The sequence below is a fragment of the Agelaius tricolor genome, unplaced genomic scaffold (assembly GCF_023055355.1).
Source record: "Agelaius tricolor isolate 1412-34295 unplaced genomic scaffold, bAgeTri1.0.p SCAF_6, whole genome shotgun sequence".
In the NCBI taxonomy this organism is placed as follows: Eukaryota; Metazoa; Chordata; class Aves; order Passeriformes; family Icteridae; genus Agelaius; species Agelaius tricolor.
The window spans coordinates 21089859-21116038 of NW_027269266.1; the positions used below are offsets into that span (position 1 = coordinate 21089859).

General features: G+C 35.5%; 1 protein-coding gene across 6 annotated transcripts in view; it reads left to right on the forward strand.

The window, feature by feature from the left end:
- The window catches only part of AKAP9 (A-kinase anchoring protein 9), a 105217-nt gene that overhangs the window by 42309 nt on the left and 36728 nt on the right, over window positions 1-26180 (forward strand). For all 6 annotated transcript variants that reach the window (XM_071428977.1, XM_071428979.1, XM_071428978.1 and 3 more), the window contains 16 exons: window positions 891-1088; window positions 1771-4215; window positions 5782-5995; window positions 6753-6832; window positions 8455-8590; window positions 9025-9146; window positions 9660-9765; window positions 10520-10718; window positions 11251-11347; window positions 12203-12295; window positions 13660-14031; window positions 14476-14706; window positions 16240-16380; window positions 16911-17014; window positions 17722-17927; window positions 24573-24781. In XM_071428977.1, the coding sequence (XP_071285078.1) occupies window positions 891-1088; window positions 1771-4215; window positions 5782-5995; window positions 6753-6832; window positions 8455-8590; window positions 9025-9146; window positions 9660-9765; window positions 10520-10718; window positions 11251-11347; window positions 12203-12295; window positions 13660-14031; window positions 14476-14706; window positions 16240-16380; window positions 16911-17014; window positions 17722-17927; window positions 24573-24781 (4953 nt within the window). The remainder of the gene's footprint in view (window positions 1-890; window positions 1089-1770; window positions 4216-5781; window positions 5996-6752; window positions 6833-8454; window positions 8591-9024; window positions 9147-9659; window positions 9766-10519; window positions 10719-11250; window positions 11348-12202; window positions 12296-13659; window positions 14032-14475; window positions 14707-16239; window positions 16381-16910; window positions 17015-17721; window positions 17928-24572; window positions 24782-26180) is intronic.

The following is a 26180-nucleotide window of genomic DNA, read 5'->3' on the forward strand; positions in this document are numbered from 1 at the left end:
TTTATTTGGGTTTGACAATAGTTGTCACTTTGGAGGTTCCATAAATAGCTACTTCCTGCAGAAAATTTTTTGTGCATTTTTCAAGGATCAGCCTCTTAGCATAGATCAGCAGTCATTTTCCTGGTCCTACAGTTGTTGTCACAGTATAGAATAATTAACTGTAAAATTATAAATATTAGTCTGTTTTCTTTCCCATTATGTGGTAACAGCTTCTGATAAATACTTAATTGTGGCAGTTATCCTGTGGAAAAATACTTGGGTAGTTAGCTCTCAGAGCTTTGGGCAGAAATGTTCCCTTTGAAATCAAAATACCCAGCCATCAGCTTCCATGGGCCACAGCTTCACACTCCAGTCCTTATATTTTTGAATAAAAGCTTCCTTTGTGATGTTATTAAAAGATAGTTTAAATTACAAAGAGAAGCTTCAGAAAGACATTTCTTCTAAGAAGCATGGTGATTGAGGTGCCACATGCACACAGACTACACTTTACAGTGTTGCAGTTGAATATTGTAGTATTTCATGCTGTTTAAGCACATTATTTTGCTTATTTTGAGCTTCAAGTGGATTATATTCTGAAGCCTGGGATTTTATTATTAAAAATCTGATCATGGGCTCCATAACTGCAAGTAGTTAGTTTTACAACACAATGATGTATCTGAGACACTGCTGTCCTATGTTATTATTATCCACCATGAATATTTAATTACTATTAAATAATTATTGGCTGGCCATCCCAAATGAATAAGGATGTTTGACTTCCTTTAAAAGAACTTAGAAATCTTTGACTTATGATGTTGAAGAAGAAAGTAAAGATCTACTATTTCTGTATGTAGCACAAGCATTTTCTGAAAAACTGATGTATTTTAGGTTTTATGTCTTTAAAATTCAAGTTGCAGGCAAGTGAAGCCCTAAGGAACAGCAGCCATAGTTGCACAGCTGCTGATTTACTGCAAGCCAAGCAACAGATACTTTCACATCAGCAACAGCTAGAAGAACAAGAAAGTCTGCTTAAGAATTACCAAAAGAAGAATGAAGAATTTGAAGAGCAGATTACACATCTTCAAGAGAAAATAGTGACATATGAAGTGGTATGTTCCTTACTCTTAAGATCTCTTTTCCTAAACACTTTTTAGGATTTTGTAATTCCTTTGAAATAAAAAAGCCAAAGCACAGGTAATGAGTTTGCTGCACAGAATGCATACAACAATTTCAAATTTTTGACACTGTTTCTGTTAACTAACACATAATATGTATATAATTTTAAAGTGAAAAATTTATGTCAGTATTATGTATTATTTTGATTAAAGTTGTTGAAATATTTAGAGCAAATTATGAAACTATATTTCATGTGTTAAAACACCTTCAATAAATAACATTATTTTAGAAAAAAATTACTTTATCTGCTTGAACATTCTTCTCCGCATTAAGCAAAGAATGAATTTTTTCCTTTGTGTACTTTTTTATTATCCTTCATGGAAAACATTTTGAAACCACCTAAAAAAATCAAATATTACTAAAAGTGATAGAGACAATGGGGGTTGGAAAGAACAGGGGAGGGACATGATGACATGGGTAGGGTAGGGATTCTCAGTATTCCAAGGATACAGGATACCTCCAAATGAGGTCAACAGATTATTTATATTTATGTTTTATAACTAACATAGCCTCTCTAGCCTTCTAAGAAAGACTAAATAGCTAATCTGTAAATGTTCTTACATGTTCAGATAGTTAGCTAAAAATAAGTACATGGTTTTTGTCTTCTTTTTTAAGGAAAAACAGAGAAAAGAGGGGGAAGATTTGAGTAAATTAAAAGAAAAAGAAGCATTAGTTGAAGAGCTGGAAGCAAAACTTGGAGAAGAGGAAAAAAATTCATTTCAGCTAAAGGAAAAATTATCAGATGTCAGCAAATTACTTGAAGAATTGAAAGAAGAGGTTTCCCTAAGGAACCAGCAGATAAGTAATATGAAAGTTGAACTTAACACCTACAAACAGAAAGAAAGACAATGTTCTGATGAAATAAAACAATTAATGGGAACTGTGGAAGATCTGCAGAAACGATGTTATAAAGACAGCCAGTCTGAAGCTGACATTGTGCAAAGAATTGAATTAGAAACACAAAGGAGACTGGCACAACTTCAGGCTGAACTAGATGAAATGCACGGCCAGCAGATTGTACAGATGAAGCAAGAATTAATTAAACAGCATGCAGCAGAAATAGAGCAGCGTCTTTTGCAACAAAAAGTAGAATTGGAGCAAACTTCAAGTCTGTGTTTTAATGAGAATATTAATAAAGATCAAATGCATTTAATGAATATTAAAATTAATGAATTGAATGCAAAATTGCAGGATGCTGATAAGGAAAGGGAAAAGATAAAGCAAGAATTGTCACAACAGATGGAAGTTATTGCAACAGAGAAATCTCTTCAACAAACCAGAATTGAAGATCTTCTACAAGAACTGAATTTTTCAAGAGAGCAGGTTCAAAGAGCCAAGCAAACTATAGTGGATATGGAATGTAGATTAAATGAAGCTGAAAAATTCCGGTTTGTGATTGAAGATTTAAAAACTCAGCTGGCTTCTGCCTCTGAATTTAGGAAAGACTTGGAAGTAAAACATGAGGCAGAAATCACAAATTACAAAATAAAACTTGAAATGCTGGAAAGGGAGAAGGATGCAGTTTTGGACAGGATGGCAGAATCTCAAGAAGCAGAATTAGAGAGACTGAGGACAAATCTTCTGTTTAGTCATGAAGAGGAACTTTCCAGGCTTAAAGAAGACTTAGAAAAGGAGCACATGGTGAACATGGAAAGCCTTAAACACAACTTGAATATACACCATAAGCAGCAATTAGATGAAATGCAAAATGAAATGAGTCAAAAGATAGAAGCCATGCAATATGAAAAGGACAACTTAATCACAAAGCAAAATCAGTTGATTTTGGAGATTACAAACCTGAAAGATATACAGCAGTCTATTGTAAATTCTAAATCTGAAGAAATGACACTTCAGATCCATGAACTAGAGAAGGAGATTGAAGTGCTTAGGCAAGAGGAAAAAGAGAAGGGTACCCTTGAGCAAGAAATACAAGAGCTGCAGCTTAAAACTGAGTTGATGCAGGAACAAATGAGGGAGAGAGAAGCTACCCTTCAAAAAAAATGTTCAGAACTAGAAACACAAAATAATGTCCTTAAGGGGGAAAATGAAGCTCTGGAAGAGAAATTAAAAAATATGTTGGTATGCTCTGAAGAAAACTTACTTTGTAACAGTAGTGTTACCTCTAAGACAGAAATTTTGGACTTGCAAAAAAGAATAGAAAAGCTGATTACTGAAAATGAGCAACTTAAAAACCAAAACAGTATCCTCCAAGAGGATACTGAAAGGCAGAAGAGTGCCTTTTCATTGACTGAGAAAAAACTTGAAGCTAGCTATAAGGAACTACAGAAAGAATGTGCAAGTCTTCTGAAGGCAAAAACTGAGTTAGAAGAGAGCAAGAAAAAGCAGGAAGCTGAATATAAAAGCAAACTTAAAGCTTTGAATGAAAAGGTATGCCACTTACAAAGCAATAGACCAGTTTTATTTAAAACTAAACCCTCTGGTTTTGAAGGGAGTAAAGAAATAAAGGTGTCCAGGGAAGACATATTTGAGGCTGGAGAAGTTGTTGAGAAAGATGCAACAGAACTTATGGAAAAGCTCCAGGTTACTCAGCGTGAGAAAGTGGAATTATCTCTGAGACTTGCTGATCTCTCTGAACAGTTAAAGTCAAAGGATAGTGAAATCTGTCATTTAAATGAAAAAGTCAAATCCTTAAAAGATGAGAAAGAGCAAATTCTAGTAAAATGTAAAGAACTAGAAGTCACAGTTAGTCATGTTCAGAGAAGAAATAATAGTAGTAATGACTCTAAGAAAAAATGCTCCAAAGGAAAATCTCTAAAGACTGCTACTCCAGCATCTGAAAGTAGGAATAAACCCCCTGGTTCAAGGAGTAAAGCTGATAAAGGAATAAATTCAAGAGGTAATCTAAGTTCTGGTAAAGACTGCAGCCATGAGGTAACAAAAAGGAAGGAGGTCCAGCAAATGCTGAAACCAGAGCAGCAGTCTGTTGTGGAACATTTGCGTGGGATGCCAGACAGGCTGACAGAGGAAACATCATTACCAGCCATTACACAGAGTGAAAATAACCTTCAGCAGCAAGTGGATGCCTTAAAATCAGAACAGGTATGTGACATTAAACAGTATAAAAAATACTTTAACTAAGAAAATTGGTAGGAGCTTACACTTGAAAATTTGCATCATATTTTTTCCAGTTGGATGCTTTGAAGTATAGGTGTGTGTGTCAGTGGGGGAAAGGGTGTGGCCAGTGGTTGAAAGGGGTTACATGAATGACCAGAATTACAAGCACAGGCAGTGTGTATGAGGATGGGTTTTGAAAGAAAACAAAGAAAACCTCTTCCCTTGTGTTTAATTAAGTTAACAGCAACAACAAAACCGTAAGAAGACTACCAGAGCACTTCATATTTTGATGCAGCTTTTCACTTTCTTAAGGGAAAAACTTATTTTGGACATAAGTTTTTATTCTGTGATTAGTTTTTCAGTTCTCTTGAGTACCCATTCAAACAGGATAAAGAATAATAAAGCTTCATCAGTCATCATTGACCAAACTTTTGAAATATCAAACTTGTGAAATACCAAAATATCAAATATTTTGTTTTAAGAAATGTATCTGGATGTGATAATGAGAATGCATATCATGTGATTCTAACTATTGTCTTAAGTTTTGTTGGCACAATTTTGCTTTTATTTCTCGGAATTGTAAATTAATTGTAGGTAACATGGAAAGGATTCTTATTTGTCAATATAAATTGCTAAGTATTGAGTTACCAGTATTTAATTAGGTGGTGGAATCATAAATCTACATATAAATATAAATTTATATATAGAAGTTCAATACCATGCTGCAAGGTGTATGCAACTAAGTGTTCTGTGGAAATAGATGTTAAGCAGACTTCTACTATTTTTAAGCTTTTTTTTTTTTGTTTTATGGAAGTCAACCTAACAGTGAACTAATACCACCAACTGCCTAACATTGCATTCATTCATTTCCTAAGAAATAAAATCACAAGCAAAGCCACATTGGAAACAGTTGTGAGATTACAAAAAAGAGCTTTAGCTTTTTGATGGTTCGGTTGAGGCTTTTTTGTGTGCTTGATTGATTGGTTGATTTGTTTTTTATAAGGCTGTGATAAGGGTCTTACAATTTCCTGCCATACAACTAAAACTCGTTGTGGTCCAGAGGTGTCTAAAAACCTTTCAAACTTCATCTCTAAGTAGGTCCCTGCTGGCATATCCCAAACACCTTTTTTCTTCGGCAGTAACATCCCCAAAGTGCAGTCTGTAACTACAAGCCTTGAAAATCAATGTTTTTAACGCCTGCTAGTAATGCAATCTTTTCTCTGTGTTTAGAGTACACTTTCTTAACTACTCTTTAATAATGATATTGCTCTTGCTTCACTGGGTTAAAATTCATTGGGATTTTATTGCTGCAAAACAGGAATTGAAGCGTATTGAGTTTTGTTGATTTTAATTTGATTTTTATTCTAAGTTGAAGAAGTGTTTTACTATTTTGTTAAAACTCAATTTTCCAAACTATTTATGTTTAAATTTACTTTATGCATACCATATGTGCAGCATTGCATTCAGCACATTATTAATGTCAGAAATTTCCAAAGATGGGTCTTCCTATTTTCTTGTTTCTCACTCTTTTAATTGTCTTTATATCCAAAGACTGATTTACAGCTGCAAATGGAAGCACAGCGGATTTGTCTGTCCCTGGTTTATTCAGCTCATGTAGACCAGGTTTGTGAGTCCTTGAAGGCAGAAAAAGAGAGTGCACTTTGCAGTCTTAAAGAGGAACTTGTTCATAATCATATACAAGAGATGACTGATCTTAAAAGAATGCATCAGCTGGAGCTCCAGACCCTGAAATTTCAGCAAGCAGGTAACTTGACCAGAATTATGAGAGTGAAGCTCTTTATGAAAAGCTGTCTTAAAAAACCCCAACCAAAGAAGCACAAGAGTTTGTGCATCTAGCTGTCCAATAAATTGTTTATATAGCATATTTTGAAGGGGTTTTTTTCAACAAATTGTTTACTCAGTAGATGCAGTCTATTACTGAGGTAACTTGAAAAAAAAAGTATATAAAAAATAAGGAATCAAAAGTATTACAGCTCATTGTTTGCTGTTTATATTAGCTCAATTAATTGTAAAGAACAATATAGTAGATTCACCTATAAGGTAAAATAATAAGCAGATTCACCAGCAAAGTATTTTTGGACATGTTCTTTTCTCTTTTCTTTGCATTGCTGCACACTTTAAGTAAACTTTGGTACTAATTTTTTCCCCAGTGAGCTTTTATGTTATCATGATGGTTTTCTATCTCAGGTTTTCTGTTATACCACGTTTTGCCCTTGTTTAATTTTTTTGCACAAGTTCTTCTCCCTCCACTAGGTATCTGCATGCTTTTATCTTTCTGGAGGTCAGTAATACACAAAGCTTTCTTATCTCTTGCTCCCTTGGAACATGCAGCTCAACTGTGATAATTGAAACTGTCCATGTGTTGTAACAATAAAGGGGGGGACAAAAAAGTGTCCTTCCTCAAGCTGAAGAGGCAGCCTCACTGAGGCAGGAAATTAGACCTTTGAAAAGTTGTTGTGCATCTAGTTTTTAAAAATAATGTGAATGATTTGTATTCATAGATGATGAAGAGAACTCTACACAAAGACTCATAGAAAAGCTGAATGAGGCTGTCACTGAGGAATGTTCCAGGCTGGCTCAGGTAGGACTTAACAAAAAGCCTTTTTCAAAATGAAAATTTGGAAAACAAAAAATGATGGTTAGTGAGTCATCATATTTTTCTACATTATTTTTGCAGGTTGTCTTTGCAGCTTTTCTCTTTGCATTGTTCTCAAAACAGAGACTGCTAAACCTGAGCTTCCAAAATAGTACTGTGAATGGTTTTGGGTTTTTTTCTCCCCCCCTAAACTTATGTCCTTGTCCAGACAAGTCTTTTGTATTACACATAGTCCTAATCTTCTAGCTAATGTTGATCTCATCTCTCCTAGTTTGGAAGTACATTTTTTCTTTCTCTTTGTTTCTGGATGTACAGTTTTGATTCAAGAGTCTGATATCACAAGCATCTTGATGCACAGGACATCACCTCTCATAAGATAGTAATTTCTTTCTCAGCTGCAGCTTATCTTTCAAAGACAAAAGTGTCAAACAATCTAAAAAATTTACTGTCTGTATTTTTTTTTTTAGTAAATAAATATCATAGTCAAAAATTGAACCTTATATTTAGTCTTCATTCTAATATCAGCCACCTATAATAATATTTTGCCATATCTTTTTTCCTAGAGTAACAGTAATTGATGGCCCTTACGGGTACTTTTTGACCATCAATCGAGTTACTTATTAGACTTATTTCTAGATAAATTAAGCTGCTTTTGTCACTCATTGTAAGTTTTCAAGTCTAAAATACTTTGAATGGATGGGGTTTGTGGTTTGGGGGTTTTTTTCCTTCTTGGCTGGACTTTTTTCAATACCTTTTTGGGAAAGTGAGTAGCAGAATTTTAACTTGAGATCTACCATAGGAGAGATTAGGCAGGACTCTGTGATTGCTCACAGAAAGTGGCAGCTAAATGAGAGTGCTTGGCATAAGTTATTTCACAGTGTGAAAAATGCTGCCTGGTTGTATGATCCTTCTGTAGAGCTGTTGGAGAAATTATGGTTTTACTTTCTAAGTTGAATTTGGTTTTTGTTGAGTACAAATACTTTAAATAAAGAATCCCACTGTGATTTGAGCAAGCGGTTTCTTTTCCAGTATCAGAAATCATATGGATAAATCTTCTGTTTGCCTGCCCCTTGTGAATATTGCAGTGTTCTGCTGACCACATAGCACCAACAAACAATAGAGTATTCTGTTCATTGCTTGCTTTTTTATGCCATACTCTTTTGTCTGATTTGTTCAGCACTTCAAGAACAAGATGAGCTGTAATCCCTAAAAAGATACAAATTTCTGCTTTAAGGAATTCCTCTTTTAAGTAAAATTGCAGCTTTTGAGAATGAGACATGTAAAATGTAAAGTTGCTTTCCACATTACTAAAGAAGGCTTTTCTCTACAAGATTTTACTACTTGGCAGTTCCAAATTAAATACTGATTTGGAAACATATGCATTTATGCTTTAGCTGAAAAGTCTTCACATAACTTTTTCTTTTATCAGGAGTTTTAAAGACTGTCTACATTCTTAGGATTCAACAGAACATTTATGCCATCATTTTCACAGAAGTTAATGTTCACAAAATACTACTTTCCCTGTTTTTCTTGTTTTCTTTGTGAATTGTGACTGATAAAATAATAATAAATTGTTTACTTTTCACTTTGTTTGATTTGTTGTGCAGGTTTTGTGTGGCAGTCAGAATGAGCATTCTTCAGCTACTGTAGAAGCTGTTAATAGGGAACAGGAAATTTTCTGGAAACCTGCTGGGAAACAAAAACTGAGCGTAGAATTAGCAGTTCACAGAGATCAAGCTCAAGGTAATGACTTCGTACTATCATGCTGGTTAAAAGTACCTATTTAAAGTATTTCAGACTGGCAGTTATGCCGTTACTTTTTTCAAGTACTAATGCATGTGCTTAAATAGCTGTTTTAGACATTTCCTCATTATTCTGAAGCACTTTATTTTTGTTATGGATATTTTCTTATGCTATTTTCATTTTCATAGATATTGGTGGGAAAAAAAATTGGGGGGTTTTTCTCTTCCTCTTCCTCCTTTTGTAGAAGAAGGTAGCAATCCTACCAAAAAAAATGCATGTGTATCAATACATATAAAAATGCATTCAAAATCTGGAAGAACTTCACTTGTTTCAGTATTTTGTGATGTTTATCAGACAATTCTTCAGGGCAGAACTTGTGAACAAATCACTTGTGTTAAAATTTATGGTAAAATGTTCATTCTCTTTTTTAAAAGTCCCTGGTTCTTTGTGTAATTTAACTGTGCAAGAAGGTATGGATGCACTTCTCCAGAGGATAATGGAAGAGTACAGCAGGCTGAAAGCACTTCAAACACAGCTGATGGCAGAGTGTAAACAGGTAAACTTTTATAGCATAGAGTATATGAGCATTTGAATTTTCTCTCTTGAATGAATTCCTTCTGGATGACTGAGGAAGTGTTTGAAAATGTGTGTATCCTGGTTGAGTGGCAGAGCAAGGCAGTGATTTGAGAAAATGGAGAAAGCTGCTGTCCACGTCACAGAATTGTGGGCTGATTGAGGTTAGGAGGCACCTGTGGAGTTCATGTAACCCAGCCCCTCACCCAAAGCAGTGTCAGCTAGGAAGGATTGCCAAGGACTGTGTCCAGCTGAATTTTGATACTTTAGGAACCCAGTGGGCAGTTTTGCCTTCTTCAGGTTATACATGCCCAGCTCTTCACCTCTCCTAGTACAACAAATGCTCCAAGCCTCCCATCTCCTTTGTTACTCTCTGCTGGACTCCTGCCAGTATGTCCATTTCCCTTTCATACTGGGAGCACAGCACTGGATATAATACTTTTGTGCTACTACTAGACAAATTGTTGTTAATTGCATTTACTTGGTTATTATTTAGGTCAAGGAACCAAGGGTGTCTTCTTCAGAAAGGAGGAAAGAAGAGGAACCTATCCATACGGAAATAGGAAAGGAAAGTCTGCAGACTCCTTCACAGAATCTAATGGGTAAAAAGATGTATATGCTGTTTTTAATGTATGTATATTCAGAGAGAAAGAAAAGACAATGACTTCTAATTTTAACTGATTTATATCTTACTACAGCTAGAACATAAGAGATTTTTTCTGATTTTGCAGTACAATACTCTGATTTTCTTAATTCTGTAAATTTTTTCAGAAGTATATTCTGTGATACATTTTTTATTTAGTATTTTTTTAGTTTTCCACAGTAATAATTTGTTACCCATATCAAATATTATTTTGTAGAATAGAAAATTAGGTTATCATTCTTCATTACAGAAAAGTAGTTGACAGGATGTCAGAAATTGTTTTAACTACATTAATTGTTCAGTCCATCATTGCTAAATATTTGTGAAGAAGTTAATATAGTTTCTTTCTTTCATTCTTTCATTCTTTCGTACTTTTGTTTGTTCTTTCTTCCATTCTTTCTTTGTCTTCCTTCCTTCCTTCCTTCCGCCACTTCCGCCACTTCCTTCCGCCACTTCCTTCCTTCCGCCACTTCCTCCCTCCCTCCCCCCCTCCCCCCCTCCTCCCTCCCCCCCTCTCCCTTCCCTTCCCTTCCCTTCCCTTCCCTTCCCTTCCCTTCCCTTCCCTTCCCTTCCCTTCCCTTCCCTTCCCTTCCCTTCCCTTCCCTTCCCTTCCCTTCCCTTCCCTTCCCTTCCCTTCCCTTCCCTCCTTTCTTTCTTTTTCTTTTCTTTCTTTCTGTCCTTCTCACCCCCTGCTTCACACAACCTATGTACAGATCCTACAATTCAAGAATACTGTTCAAAGGAGATAGGGAATCTTAAAAAACAACTTGAGGAGCAGCATGCTCAAGAACTGGAACACCTCCGGTCCTATTTCCAGCAGCAGCTGAGAGAAAGTCAAGAGAGGTACACTACAGAGCTTGTCCATCTGCAGGGGAAGCTTCAGATGGCTGGGGTGTCCTCTGACCACACAAGGTATTCATCAGTTTTTCAATGCTTAAAACTTTGTGCTCGTTCAAGAAGTGTTTCAAATAACCATTTGTGTAAAGCTCTGTGTTCTGCTTCAGAACTGGAGCAATTCTTTATAAACATACTGCTCTGCTGTAGTTTTGTTCCTTCAAGAGCTGTTAAGAGTCTTATAAAGAAATGACATAAACATTGCAAATTAAGTAGCGCAGCATTTATAGTTACTAGAGGAAGATTTGATAAATGGAATAATGTATAAAAGTAATTTCATATATATGAGAATTATAGCAGCAATTTCAAAACTTCAACTCAGTGGACCACATTTAGTCTTCAAAACTCCAGGCACTATCCTTTACATCTAAAGACATCTTGTATGGATATAGTTGCCTCAAATTAATTATTTTCTAGAATGATAGATAATACTAAAGTTTGTGGTGAAGTTTAGGTCCAGTTAACACATTCTGGTTTTCACCAAGTCATGGGTAAAATACTGACTTTTTAAAAATTATTATTTCCCCTCTCTGCTTTTGTACTTTTTTAGTGTATCCACAGATTCAGAAAGAAAGTTAAAAGATGTCTTCAGGAAAGTAAAGTGCACAGAAAATCTTCATCAGAAAAAAACAGATAAAGCATTAGAGGTATGATGTAACTCAGTTGATAGCTAATATATATATATGAGTGACATAATTTATATCCTTTGGCTTCTTAGATTAAAGTGAAATATGGACTAATACTTAGTAGATTAAGGTAGTTATCGTCCTAGTACTGTACTATACTATTAGACAGTCCATGTTAGGGGCCAAATATTTAATTTTTTCTGAAAAACATATCTGGGAATTATGATCAAGAAAACTTTATTGATGCTAGGTTTAAATTTATTTTCTTTATTTTATCTCTGAAACAAGATGTTTCAGTTTGCTGCTTCTTGCTAAAGTGGGAGAGAATTAATGTTCAAATTCTGAGATTTCTTCAGGAGTCTTTAAAATATTGTGACTTCTCTTTAAACACGAGTTATGAGAGGAACAATTTAAGTTAAATACCAGGACTTCTGTCATACATGCTGCACAGTTTAGGAAAAAATTTGGAAAATGACCCCAAAGATTTTAAGAGACCAAGTGCAAATGGGAAAGACCCCATGGATTCCTCCCCTAGGAGTGCTGGCAACCTGGCTCAAAAATTCTGCATTTTTCAAAATAGTAACATTGTTTTGTACTGTGGATTCTGTTCTTATTGACCTGGTTTCACTGCATTTAACATCTCAAATAGTGCTGGAAGGAGAGTTGTTGCAAACTCAGCTTTTAAAATTCATTTTGAAGCAGAAACAAGGCAAAGTTTTCTATCTAGTTCTTCTGTGTTGTGGTACAAAATTACGTGATTTGTATGAGATGAAGAAAAGCTAATTGAGGGAAAAAAATCTCTTGCTGGATTTAAACTTGAAAATAATGAAGTAAAATCACAAATACATGATCTGAGATTTCATGTTTTTCTTACAGCTTGGTAGGGAGATGGAAATGCAGAATGATCTGGATGTTGTTCAGTTGCTCCAAAAGCAGTACCAAGAAAGATTAGAAGAAGAAGTAGCAAAGGTATTACTTTTATTTCATTACTTTAAAATATGTTTAAAAACTGTGCCATTTTTATTTGCCATTTTCAACTGTTTAGGCAATTTCTGTAGCATATGCTAACTTTTGTATGACTTATTTACAAGGAATAGTTTCATTTGACTTCTGAATGGAAAAGTCTTAAGAAATTCTGGAACATTTTGGGGTTTCTTAGCTATCTGTCCTATTCCTAACTCATAATTTCTTTTCATATGGGTTCATATGGGTAGTGGTAATGTTTAAAACTTTAAGGGAAATAGACAACATGCTACCATATTCTGCACTAGAATTTATTTTCAAAATCCAGAGACTTAGAGTGTATTTCTTGCCACCATAGACTTATCAGCGGGTCAGTTCAAAAGACTTTTGCACTTAATAGTTTAATATTATTTTCTCATTATATTTTATTGTACATTTTAATATGTTGTGTCAAATGAATTGTTTTTCTTTGGATCTGGTGACTAAAACATGAAAAGTAAAAGTAAGATTTTATAGACTATATATGTTTCTGGATTTACTTACTTTCTGATTTTCAAAAAAGTTTCCACTTTTTAAGAGTAAAAAAAAATTCTCTTATCTGCTACCAAGAAAACCCTTCTTTATGAGGAAACAAATGTTGCATTGGTTAAGATCAGTTTAAGTTCAAAAGACAAACATTTTCTGGAAAGGGAAAGTTTGTTGTTTTCAAGTGTAACAATTCTGTATTTATTATACTATTTTTTCACACTTTTTGTAGCTTATGCTCTAAATCATTGTATTTTAAATCTAGAATAGAATTACTCACACGAGTGGAAAAGAGATTTATTTGTATTAGAAGTACTTAGCAACACAGAAGTTATCAGCCTGTTGTAACTGCAACTGCAGCTAGTTAGTGCCAGTAATTTCTTTCTGGTTAAGTAAAAAACCTGTTCTAAGTGTCAAGCACATGGCACTGCTTTCTTTACACAGCCCAAAATTCCATGTCAGTCAAACTTTTGCATAGGATGCTTGGCTAGATAGAGAAAGCTTAGCATGGCTGCTCTTAAGCTTGTTTGCCAGGACTTTTTGAAATAATCTAATAGGATCTTCAAAAAAAAACCACAACTTGATATTTCCATGATAAATAATCTATTGTAATAGAAAACAGCCTTGCAGTTCATTAAACCTAGCTTAAATACAGCATATCTGCATTTTAGGATCTGACCATTTTCAAGATTAACAAGATATCTTTGTCCTTTTATCTTTTTTTGTTTCCCTCTGGGAACTTCTGGTACTTACATTTTTATTGTTGATGGTCATGTGTGAGATTTCTTCAATAATAGGAGATGGTGTGAAGCATAAACTAATGCACACTTCTCTTATTTTTTCAGGTTATTGTGTCAATGAGTGTAGCATTTGCCAAACAGACTGAATTGTCAGGAATTGCTAGGCAGAAGGAAGAAGAAGCACCAAGGCAGATTGTACATCCAGAGAGAATGCATTTTGGAATTAAGAAGCAGCCCAGTGAGGAAGAGATTGACAGCCTTCTTAGGAAATCAACTGGAAAAGGCAGCAAGAATGAAGAAGGATTGAAATCACTTTGTAAGGAGCTCAGTGAGGAGTCTGGAGAGATCAACTCACTTGGAGAACAGCTTCATTCTAATAGCTGCCCTGATTGCATATTAGGACAGACAACACATGAGTCAGCGATTTCTGAAGAACTTCTTTCCCATAACAAAGGTCTTACAGCAGAAGAAACACCAGTAAGTGTTAAAAAAAACAGCAAAGAAAAAATTAAGATGAAAATTCCATTGAAATATTTCCTTTTCCCTTTCAAAGAGTTGACAACTTCAGACCAGAATTATCTACCCTTCTTTCCCGTGTGCTATGCCTGAGGAAGGGATAACACATATAGTAAAGCTTAGAGTTAGCATTTCACAAACATGGGATGGGGCCAAGCCAAAATAAATACAAGTAAAAAGGAGTCGTAAAAAGCATGAAAGTTAATACTGTTGAAAGTTATTGGAAAAAAATGATCTTTTTAAATGGAGAATAGTTCTAAGCCTGGACTGTTCAAGAAGCAGGCAACACAATAATGCTTTCATTCCAGCTACTTTCATGTATGAAAGCATTTTCTGAAATGTATTTAAATATATCCTAGGAGCAGTTGTTGAGAATAAGGTGCTAAAGTAGTTGCACTGTTTCAGCACGCCGGGGAGGTGGTGGTCATGGACAGAGACACAGCCACGTGCAGCCAGCTGCTGCTGTACGAGGAGCGCTTGGAGGACATGCGGCAGGAGCTCGTGCGGCAGTACCAGGAGCACCAGCAGGCAACCGAGTTACTGAGGCAGGGCCACATGCAGCAAATGGAGCGCCAGAGGGAAAATCAGGATCAACTCCTCGCTGAGCTGGAGAGTCTTAAGGTGCAATTGGCTGAGGTAATACAGAATTCAACCAGTGAGTTAACAAAGAAACACCACCAGGCAGATTCATATTGCTGCATTTATATCTATTTAGAGGGAGAGAGAGGCATGCATGTATTTATCATGTGCATGCATACACACACATACCTTTTTGTGTGTGTGTGTGTGTACATACAAATGCATATATGCATATATTTATAGAAGACATATTTCTTTAATCAAAGCTCAGGCTGTGATGGATTGATTTAAACTTCTGTAAACATGGAGCAAACCTGCAGTGCTGCACAGCAGCCAGAAGAGAGTGATTGTGGATGCACTGCCATTCGTGCCACCTTCCAGATGCATGGATGGCCCTGTGTAGGATGCAGGCTAGCAGCCATTTGCATCAATGAAGCCACCAGCCATGACTAGAAATACTGTAAAATTCTTCATTTTTCATCATTCTTATTTTAACAGTATCAGTGGCTTTCTGCAACAATCTGTTTTGGCATTTTGGGATTTTTTTCCCTAGTTCTGGGAGATAGGTCCTTGCCAACTTTTAGAATGAAACAATATCTGTAGGGTTTGGTGGGAAACATCAATGTTTCTTTGCCTTTTCAAACTTAACTTGCTGTCACTCCATATCTATTCAAAGCCTACAGTAGGTGTGTTAATGAATCTCATTAGTTTATCTTAGTTAATAATTATTCAAAAATAATGTCATTTATAGACATGTCTTTCTAGGATTCCTTCCACTGAAAGAGAAAGTAAAAAGAATCCAAAACAATATATCTTGCTCTGATTTAATTTCAACAGTGTAGCATTACCAATAATCCGTGAATTCTAGAATTCTTTGCTGTCACTGTGGAATGGAGCTTCAGACCTTTTCCAAACCTAGTTGTGCTCTGTTTAAGTTTGTGCTCAAGGAGTTCTGGAATCTAGAAAGCCAGTCACTTGTACCTTAGGAATCCTTTCCAGCAGCATCAGCTGTCTCTCCTAGCTGCTTAGAAGGTGTCCTAGAATAATTTATCCTGATAATCTTTCCTTTTGATATATGCATACTTTCTCCTTTTATTTTTTTTTTTTCAGTTTGTAACTGCATCTTTGTCAGGGTTGCAAATTTCCTGTAACTAATAAAAATCACTAAGTAGAACTTAGGCTGCTGGGTTTTTGGTATGTAGATTCATAAGAACTAGATACTAATGTATGCACGGTGTTTAAGCCATGAACACTTCTAGCTCTTCTAAAAGAGAATGTGTGTAGGATTTTTATAAAAATAAGTTTTGTGCAAAACATGTTATAGCATGTAATATTCAGAAATTCCCTCCAGTTTGCATTGTGACCATTATATTTCCTAAAGTGCATAAAAATGGTATGAAAATCTTAAGGAGGGTTTAAATATTTTTAGTTGTATTCCATTCTAGAGAGCTTTCAGTGTTTTTGTAATGATTTAACGAGATGGACTGAAATTTCATTGTTCAGCGTCTGTAAAGAATTAGAAGTGACAGGACTCACTTGACTCAGAAGCTTAAAAAACTGTGTGAGCCTCTAACAACACTTCTTTCTTAGCGTGTCTCAATGGAGAATGAGAGCCTGGTTGCAGAGAGAGAGAGAATGCTTTTAGAAGAACTGGAATCATTAAAACAACATTCCGGACCCGGAAAAGAGAGGCTGTTTTGTGAGTTACAGAACAACAGCACACAGACAGAGGTAAATATGGACTTTGACTTTCTGGGCAACCGTGGCATGTAAAAGCAGTAAAAGATTCCTGTTCGCTGTTACTCGTTCTGTGTAATATATTTTCCTAAAAGATGTTGGGTGTTGCTGGAACAGAGCAGCTGTAAGATTCAAGAGGTGCTAGTGGCAAACATAGCTTTTTGACTTCAGGTAAGCAGAAGCTGGTTGAACAGCTCGAAGGTGGGGATTATTACTACAGCTATTTCCTTAAGTAAACTCACTTTTTCATATTGCTATAGCAATACAAACAGAAAGTACAACAGCTGCTTAATCAGTGTAACAAAGTTCCTTCTAATTGGTCCTGCCTTGGATTTCCGGGTTTGTTTTTGTTAATGTTTTTTTCCACATAGTAAGAGTATTACTTTATTTGTAATTTGGTGCAGAAGTATTAAAAAGGAAATGACAATTTCATATCCTGCCATATATAAGAAGAATATGTTGATTCTGACATGACAGGATTCCTGTCCTTTTTGTTTTCTCTCCCTCTGCCAAAACTTAATCAGAATGGAAATGAAAACCCAAATGATGTGAGAGAGCAGCTCTTTGAGCATGAAGATGGGGGAAGAAAGCCTGATGAAACACCTTCAGCTCTTCTTTCTAAAGAAAGGTGCTTAGAACTGTTAAGATAATATTTTTCTTAAATTTTGATAATCTTGTTCTTGCTGTTAGATTATTCTTATTCTGACTGATGATAATGTTTTGTTCTAGAAAACCATATTTGTAAGTTTATGTACTTTAGGTTAAATAGTATCATGTTTTTCTAAAGCCTAACAATGTAGTGTTATAGAGGATGAGACAAATCACAGCCTATTTTACTATATATTTTGCATTACACACGTTGAATCATAAGCATTATTTATATACATATATTTATATACATATTGTATGTACATATGGAAATTAAGTTTATATTAGTACAATTGTTTTATTTTATGATACCAGTTGACTATTCTGTAAAGTTTTTGATCTATGTAGAGGAGCAATTTTCTTAACTGTCATTTGAGAAAGGCTAATTTTATAATGAATACCAGGTGAAAGCAGACCACTGCTTTAAAAGAATAACTAGATAAAATGCCAAGATAAAAGTAGAAATAGTGATAAATACTTTGACTTTTTCCATATTTTGTAAAAATAACTGACGTTTAACAGAAATGTGTATTTAGTATTTATATGATGTAGGGTTTAGCCTTAAAAAAGAAATCTTAATTTTGTTATTTCAGTTGCAAACTTCTTTGGTTGCAAAAGTGTATAAAAGGTAAAACCCACTTGGAAACAAGGGAAAGATCAGAGGATTGATTAGTTTCTGTCCTGCAGGCATGTTTTTCAGAAGGCTAATGAAAAACTCATGAAGATTCTTTTAGAAGTTGTGAAGACAACTGTAGCAATGGAGGAGACAATTGGTCAGCATGTTCTTGGGTTACTGGACCGGTCTGGGAAAGTCCAGGCTTCCAAACAAGCTGCTTGGGACACTGAGACAGAGGAGTCAATAAAACCCTGCATCCGTGTGGGGTATGAAAAAGGTACTGATTGTATGGTTTTATATTTCATAAGTATCATTTCCATGCTTTAATGATATATTTAGGTACTCTTAGTTTTGATATTTTAAATTGAACTTTTTTAAGAAAAAAAACCCCACAACCTATTTTTCATTTGAATGCATATGACATCTCTGTTTAAGAGACAACATTTCAGGAGTTGTTTGAGTCATGCCCCACACCAGTTACAACTCACATCTAGGGTCCTGTTGCAAAGCCTGCAACAGAATGGGAAAGTGACTGAGAAGTCAAGAAGAATATGTTTCTGTTGATGGAGGCAAAAAGAGTGAAACATAGCTCCATAGCATATTGCACCACTTACACCATCCTGTGTATGTGTGGGGAATGGGAATTTGTGTCAAGGCCTGTATCTCCACCTCTGCACTAAAAGATCAGAGGTATGCTGCTGGTCACTGAGGCCAAGCTGGGAGGGGACAGCCTGTATATGTGTGCTTATGGACTTCATTAGCTTCCTAAAGAAGTGTTTGCATGCAAATCCAGTTCTGGACACAGTTCCAAGAACTTCTCAACTGCCAACACTTGCCCATCAGCTGTCTCCAGGAGTGCTAGCTGGCACAAGACTGAAGGAGCATTTTGACGTTATAGTTAGTTGCATACCAGTGTCAAAGAACTCTACTGGGCTCTGTTTATTTTCTTGTGACTGCACTAGGATAGTGTCTGTCCATTTCTCTTTTGGGCAGCAGTAGGTGCTTGATTGTGCTGCCATTTCCGTACATTAAGGTTGTGCACATGCGTCCTGAATCTTGTGGGGAGCTAATGAGCAACAGATCAGTTCAACCTCAGGTGCATTATACATCTGGATTTGGCTGGAATTTTAACTACTAGGAATGAGAAAAAGAACTGGAAATCAAATGCTATATTTCAGTATTAAGAAAGTATCTATTATAGGATAATAATACAACTGGTAAATGCAAGTGAACTTTACCTCTTTCTAAATGTAGATTATTGCATGTTATTGATTCCATCTGGCTTTAAATATAGGTCACATTAAGCCTTGGGGCAAGTTAAGAAAGGTTGCATGAATTTGTAGCACAGATACATCTTCAGTTGATCACTCAAAAGGTTATCTGCAATGACATGTATAAAGTTGTAGTCTAACAATTTCTGAAGTTTTCAAGTTAACAGCATTTTTTTTCTTGTACTTCTGTTTCATTTTTTAAAGAAAGTAACTTTTAGTTTCTATACATATTTCTGTATTTAGTTGTGGGAAAAATTATCCTTTCAAACTTCAGGGTTTTGAGGCTTTGCCTTTTTCCCTAAATAGCAGATTGGATAACTAAGCTTCTGATCTTATTTTTTGGTACATTCACTTTTTGCCTGCTCCTGCTTATCAGTGTGTATACTTGTTCGTGTCATTAATTATTGTCATTAACAATTTTTAATGCATTACATATATGTAGCAAAACACAGTTAAAAAATATCTTTTTTTGTCATTTTTACTTATTTGGCTTTCATAATGCTACTGTCTAAACACACAACATGCCCTGTGATTGGAATGATTTGCTAATTTCTTATGAAGTCTTCTGATGAAAGAGGAGTCTCTTCAGGTAGAAAAAAAGCTCAATTCCATTCTGTTAGTGGCAGAATGTGTTTGCTATTAGTGTATTTTGAAGAGGTATGTAAGGTTTCACTCTCCTATAAGAAAGCAGGTGTCCGTTCTTGCAATGCCCCTCCTTGGTACAGAGAAGCATTCGAGCTGCCCACCTACCAGTTTGTTTATTCCATTATCCTTTTTGCATGTTTCCTTACATTCAGAAATAACAATGAAGGAAGGAGTAACCAAAGTAAAAAGTGAAAATTAAAGAAGAGCTAAGCTTACAGTAGCTATAATGGCTGAATGTATGTTTGTAATGTATCTCTGGGGCTGTATTCCCAGTTCTCCTTTTTTGCTCTGACAATGATACTGGAGTGTCCTTTCTGCCACTGGGGTCATGCAGCCATAATAATAGTTGTACTGTTTCATCAGCTAAAGTATTTGGTCTTTCTTCTAATGGAATTAGATGACCAATTCTGTTGGTGTTTTCAGCCATAACAAGGGATTCTCGTTACTCATATTCTATACTAACAGTTAAATGGCTTGAGAGGACAATTTTTAAATTTTTTCCCCATTATTTTATGGAAGAAATATTTTATTTAGAAATATGTAGTCACTGTTGGGTTATTTTTAAACTGTGCATGTTATTGTTTTTTCTAGTACCCAGCCAAATAGATCTCCCTTTTTAATTAGTTAGGAAATCTGTTGGAATAAATTTATACCAATAAAAATCTAATCTAATAATAAAGTAGTAAAATAATGTGTTTCTTGAAGGGAATTCTGTCTGACCTTCTGAACATAATCCATATGTTTTGACAAGCAAAACTCAGCTTACTGTTTTTGCTGAGTTTCAGCATTTTTAAAAGCTGAATAGTTAAGATCATATGCTTATAACCACACCTGATTTATAGAGTGCATTTATGGAGGGACATTGACTAGGTTATCTGCAAGCACAGGATTTTATTTCTAGAAGAGTGAGTAAAGTTCAAATTTCAGTCATAAAACATATCATTGGAGTGGCATTTGTGCTCAGTAATCTGGTGAGTTTGCTTGGGTAGAGGGACTGCAGTAATGCAGGTTGCTCTGGAGAAGCCAGCACGGTTACAGCATTCCTTAACTATTAAACCCTCTTTCTTTCTGAGCTTCTGAGCTCCTTGTTTCTGAGCAGTGTACCAGGAAAAAAGGTAGTAAATAGCTAAACAGTGTGCTGCCACAAGACTGATTTATTGTTTTCAGCTTGTAACCCCTAAGCTCAATTCCTAAGTGGAATCCCAGGAGTAAACTGAGATACTGGCCCTACATGATGCAAAATATGTATTGCTTCATAAATGTCAGTTGGCAGCCCATAAACAACTTCTGTATCTGAAACTTCTGAGCAGGCACTCTATAATTGAGCACTTTTCTTAAGATTTAGTGGGCCATGACATCTGCTGTGCTGAACTGCATGCTCCATGGCAAAGGAAACAATATAAACCTTTGTTTCTTTGGTTCATTTTTTTTTCATTACCAGGAGAGAGTTTACACAGAGAGTTGATAGTTTTACTTAAGTCAGTTATATTATATTTGTTATTTTGTATTGACTGAAAAACAAAATTGCAGGACAGAGGAATTTGATTTAATTCTGTAAGGGTGGGAGGCTGAACAGCCATATAAGGATTAACAAAATGGGGATTAGACATTAAGCTGCCAGGGGTGATTAATGAGACTGGACAATGTTTCTGTTTCTTATTTCCACTACTGAAAATTGTGTGGAAAGATGCTGTATGGAGCTGCTGTGTAGGAAGACCATTTTGAGGGGAAGAAGATAGAGAGACTTTTACTATGCATTTACGGAGACATTTAATGTGAACTTGTGGTCTTAAGTTCCACTTTGTAGAAGTCATAATATGGTTGTCTACTGTTATCAGTTAGGCTGCCAACACCATTGTATAAACAGAATTATTACAAGTTTTTTGTGCATTTCGTACTTATTGGGGTTTTTTGATATCTTTGAGACTACTAAAGTTTCCATGTGCCAAATTATACTTTTGGTGAGAGCTCACTCTTTCTTTCCTCATTTTTTATAGTTATGTTTCAGGCAAATTATGATGTTTTGTTTTGAGATATTTCATACAACAAAATGATGTTTTAATGTGTTTTAATAATGATTTTTTTGGTATTTATCAAGAAGAAATGGAAGCGAATTACAAAATAATTGTCATAAACAAAACAGGAGTCTTAAGTCTTGTTACGAGTTTGTGCAGGCCCATTGGTACTGTTCTGGTCACTGGCAAGAAGAAATAATAATATTAGTGACATTATTAATGTAAAAGATATTCTGAACCTGGCTTTACATTTACATTCTGAGCTGCCATCAGTGTTTTTAACTTTTTCTTCAGAAGTTTCCAGACAGACAGTTCAGATGATTTTGCAAGCAACTGCACATTTCTGCAGTCATTTTGTATAATCTTTATTTTTGTATTTTACACACAATCATCATTGCACAATTCAGATGTACCTCTCAAGCAGATCATTTACTGAAATGAAAGGGTGACAGGACATGAATTATGGGTTACACCTGAGAAGGAAAACAGGAACATTGCCGAGATTATTTGTACTCCATCAGGAAAGAATTAGATTGTGCAATAACTAATATGTCATTGTTTTATCTTGTTTATAGCTGTGCTACTGTACTGTGGGCTTTTATTTTGTGAGATCTCTGAAGCTAAGCAGGGTCTTACCTGGTCAGTTCTTAAGATGGGTGGCCTCCAAAGAGCATCAGGTGCTGCAGTAAGTGTGTTGGTGGCTCAGTAGGGAGTATATTTTCCTTCAACTCAGTCTTTAACCAATACTTTGGCACAGCATTTGGAAATATTTATGCTGCTCGATATCCATCTCAAATGAAGGTCCTTTCTGCTCTGAGGATATTAAAGCTTCTGCATCTCTATTGATATATTTTGAAACACCCAAATGCAGCCCAAATTTGGGTGGTAAGATCTCAAAATGCTATCAAATATAAAAAGTGAAATTGTTAATTTTGCAGCATTCTTTATACTGCAGGGGGTTGGAATATTAGGGTGTTGTGGGAAAGCTTTTATGGTCTATAAACCCACTGCAAATATTTAGTGTGCTGGCAGAAAATGACTGCCAGCCACTGCTAGAGTGATTCCACTGCAGGGGTTTGACTGCCATTCCTAAGTGCAGTACTCAAAAGGGCTTTGAAATCCTGTGTAGATGAAAGGTGCCATGTGAATGTAGCTTCTGTTCATCTGGTTATTTGTTCTGTTCATGCATATAGTGTGCTTCTGTTTTTTCCCTTTGGAGTGTGAAAACAGTTTGTAACATTATATCCCTCATATCTAAAAGGAGATATGAAACAGTAATAATACAACTAGAAGAAAAAAAATACTAAATGCATCTGCATTTGAAAAATCTTAGCAATTTTAAGAGAAAAGTAAACCAAATGAAACCTTCCTCAATTAAAATCACTACAGATTAGTTTGTTGTGTATGGGTCATATATATGGCTGCAGATATTATTGTCAGAATACCTGAAGGTAGGAATGTATATTAAGTACACCAGGTGGTTAATCATGTTGCAGCTTGTTACAAAAAAGTTTAAAACAAACCTCAAGCTAGAATCTGACTCGTTTGATAGGTTCAAACAGCATCAACAAGAGTGCTCATATTATTATATGCCTGCCAAATATTATTATTTGCCTGCCTGGTTAAGAGGTAAAAACAACAAGACCTAACTACATTTTTAAAGGCAATTTGTGAGATTGACCTGTTGTAATTTTAATTCAATTTCTGTAGCTAAACAAACTGTTCTAGTTCAGCAGTCACAATTCGTGGAGTAACCAGGAACTTGAATTCAAAGATAACCCAGTATTGAAACTTCATTGCTAAACAGGCACTGAGTATTCTTAATTCATTTAGTTATAATGCTTTTCCTGAAAAATAAGATATTTTTGAGAAAATCCTAAGCAAAAACATCTAATTGTTAAAAAATGCACTATACCAAAATATTTACTTTAAGTATATTCCAGAAATATACTTCATTTAAATAAATTGCCATTTAAAAAACTCTCCACAGTAGCATTTATTTCTGACATTTCAGATCTGTCAGTCTAAGGTCATAACACTTCTTTATTTTTAAAAAGCTATCAACAATAGTTTCAACTGTCACGATATACCTACTGTATTGTTCTTTCATACCAAAAGTGTGATTTTGAAACATCTCAAGACTTTGCTTTCACTTGCATTGCTTAAATACAGCCTTGAATTCTAAATATGCAAATTTGCTGTTTTCTAGAGGACTTGCTGTCAGCCTAATACCATAGGCAAACCTTGTGTGTCTGGCTTTTCAGTAAGAAGGGATAATGTCCTTAAATGGCATCAGACCTCAGGAATATTGAGAATCAGGCAGGTGCCAGGTGGCGCAGCAGCAGGAACAGTTGCAGTCCTGCTGCACTGTACTTGATTTGTTCAGCTACCCATTTTAGTAAATTTTCAGTTCACTAAGAGCCATGCTGAATATTATTGTTCTGTATTCCAGTCTGTTTGTCCTAAGAAGGTGTCTGAATTGCATGCATGCCTTTCCTTTTACTCACTTGAGTTTGATTCACTGACTTGAACAGTTTTGTGTTAATGCATAGTAACATAATTGGATGTTGGTGAAACAGGGACTGACAGTCTGGTGTTGGTTTTGTTTGGAGTTTTTTATCTGATTTGTATTTTAAAGACAAGCTTGCCAGTATTATTGCAAGTTATTCTAAGTAGTAAGGGTTACTGATTTTAACAAAGGTTCAAAGATGAGCACCAGAACCCCTCAAGCATACTGAAAGTATGTCTAAAATATTGTCTGTTAATATCTCCTTTTCTCTTGCACTTCTGCTTCTTTTTAATTAACACATTGTTTATCTTGTTTGTGTGAATTTTAGTATGCAGTATTTCCCTTTCTGTTTTTGTGACTACGATGAATATTTTAATACTTTTTGGACTTGTCTTTCTTATTGTAACTGAGTTGCACAGCTTTTCATGTTTGCAATTGCTAAGAGTCTGTGTGAAAAGGTAACTTTTTTTTTTTTTCCTCAGAGTCCTGCTCCTTATGTCACGGTAGTAGTATGGGAGATGATATTAACATGTGGTCAGGAGCAGCAGGTGAAGGACTACTGAGCCAACATCTTGCAGAAAGTGGGATGGAAATAGATCCTGAAAATGAAGAGCTCATTCTGAATATTAGTTCTCGACTGCAGGCGGCTGTTGAAAAGCTTCTGGAAGCTATCAATGAAACTTCAGATCAGGTGGGGTGATTTAATAGAGATCCACTTTAAATTCTGTGTCTCGGTTGGGCTTTTTTCTTTATTTTTCTTGTGATTGTGTTTTCATAAGCCTAAAACCCATAAGTTCATTTTGACAGCTGTAACAATGCTTCAGGTACCTCCACCCAAAAAAAGGCTGCTCCAGTAGGACTTTACTGGTGAGTTTACTTTCCTGCTAGAAATCTGCTTTGGTCTGCAGAGGAAGCCTGAATTTGGAGCATTCTTACCCATGTAGGGCAATCTTTCATTGCTCATATGGATCATCTGCATTCTGCTACAGCTGAGAGATGAGACAGGAGGTGTCAGAGCACATAGAGCTTGTGAAGAGGAGTATTAAGGGGAACTGTGTCTGGTTCTCTTGACAAACATTTTAGTCAATTGACTAAAAAGGTGGAACTCTCCTGCTGTCTCTTCCAACTGTGATTTAAATATGACCAGTTAAGCACATATCCACCTTGCTATCAGAAAAGGAGTCTGCACTCCAGCATTTATGTGAGGTCTATGATTCAGGAATAGTATCCAGAAAAGAGGCAGTTTGCTATCGGAGTACTTTCTATGGTGGGATGCTAGTTGCTGTCTGGAGTACTTCCTTGTTAACTGAAATAGGAACTATATACCTTGGTCAGTTCAAATCACACTACTTTTATCATGTGCTTTACTTTTAGATTGTGTACACTGCAATTTGAAGGTGTCAAAGTATTTTCCTTCATAGCTTTGTAGCTGAGACTTTGCCAATGCCAGCAAGAGTTATGGCTCAAACATACAGACACATTTTCTTCATTAATACCTATTATACAAGGATGGATTTATCCCTGATGATCACATCTGTTTGGCTTTTTTTTTATTTTTCTTAAGTTAATAAAAAATCCTTCTGTTTACACATTTTCTCACAATATAAATATTGACACCTCTCTGGCTGTTCTGTAGACGATCTCCTCAAGTTTGTCTGCTTTGCAATGTCTGCTTATTGGATTATATACAGTTCTTGTATATGCCATGGATATAAAGGTGACTTGAAAATTATTTTTAAATATTCAGAAACTGAATCCTTTATTTTTTTCCATTCTGCAATATTTTATAATCTAAAACTGGTTACGGGCAGAAAAGATTTTAACCTTTCCTCTAACCAGTTGTGTTTTGCATACAGACATGTGCCCATTTCTTCAAATAAACTTTAAAGAGTCAGAGAAAACCTGGCAAAATCTTCAAAGTAACTGTATGAGACCTGTCTGAACACACACTTTCAGACCTGAAGTGGAGTTTGAAACTTGAGGCAAGGCATATAGTGGGTGTATTAATTCAAATTCCACCTGCTGGTGTTATGTATAGGTAAATAAACTGGGCCACTCCCCTGAACTCTTTCAGTTGGGAGATCCTAGCA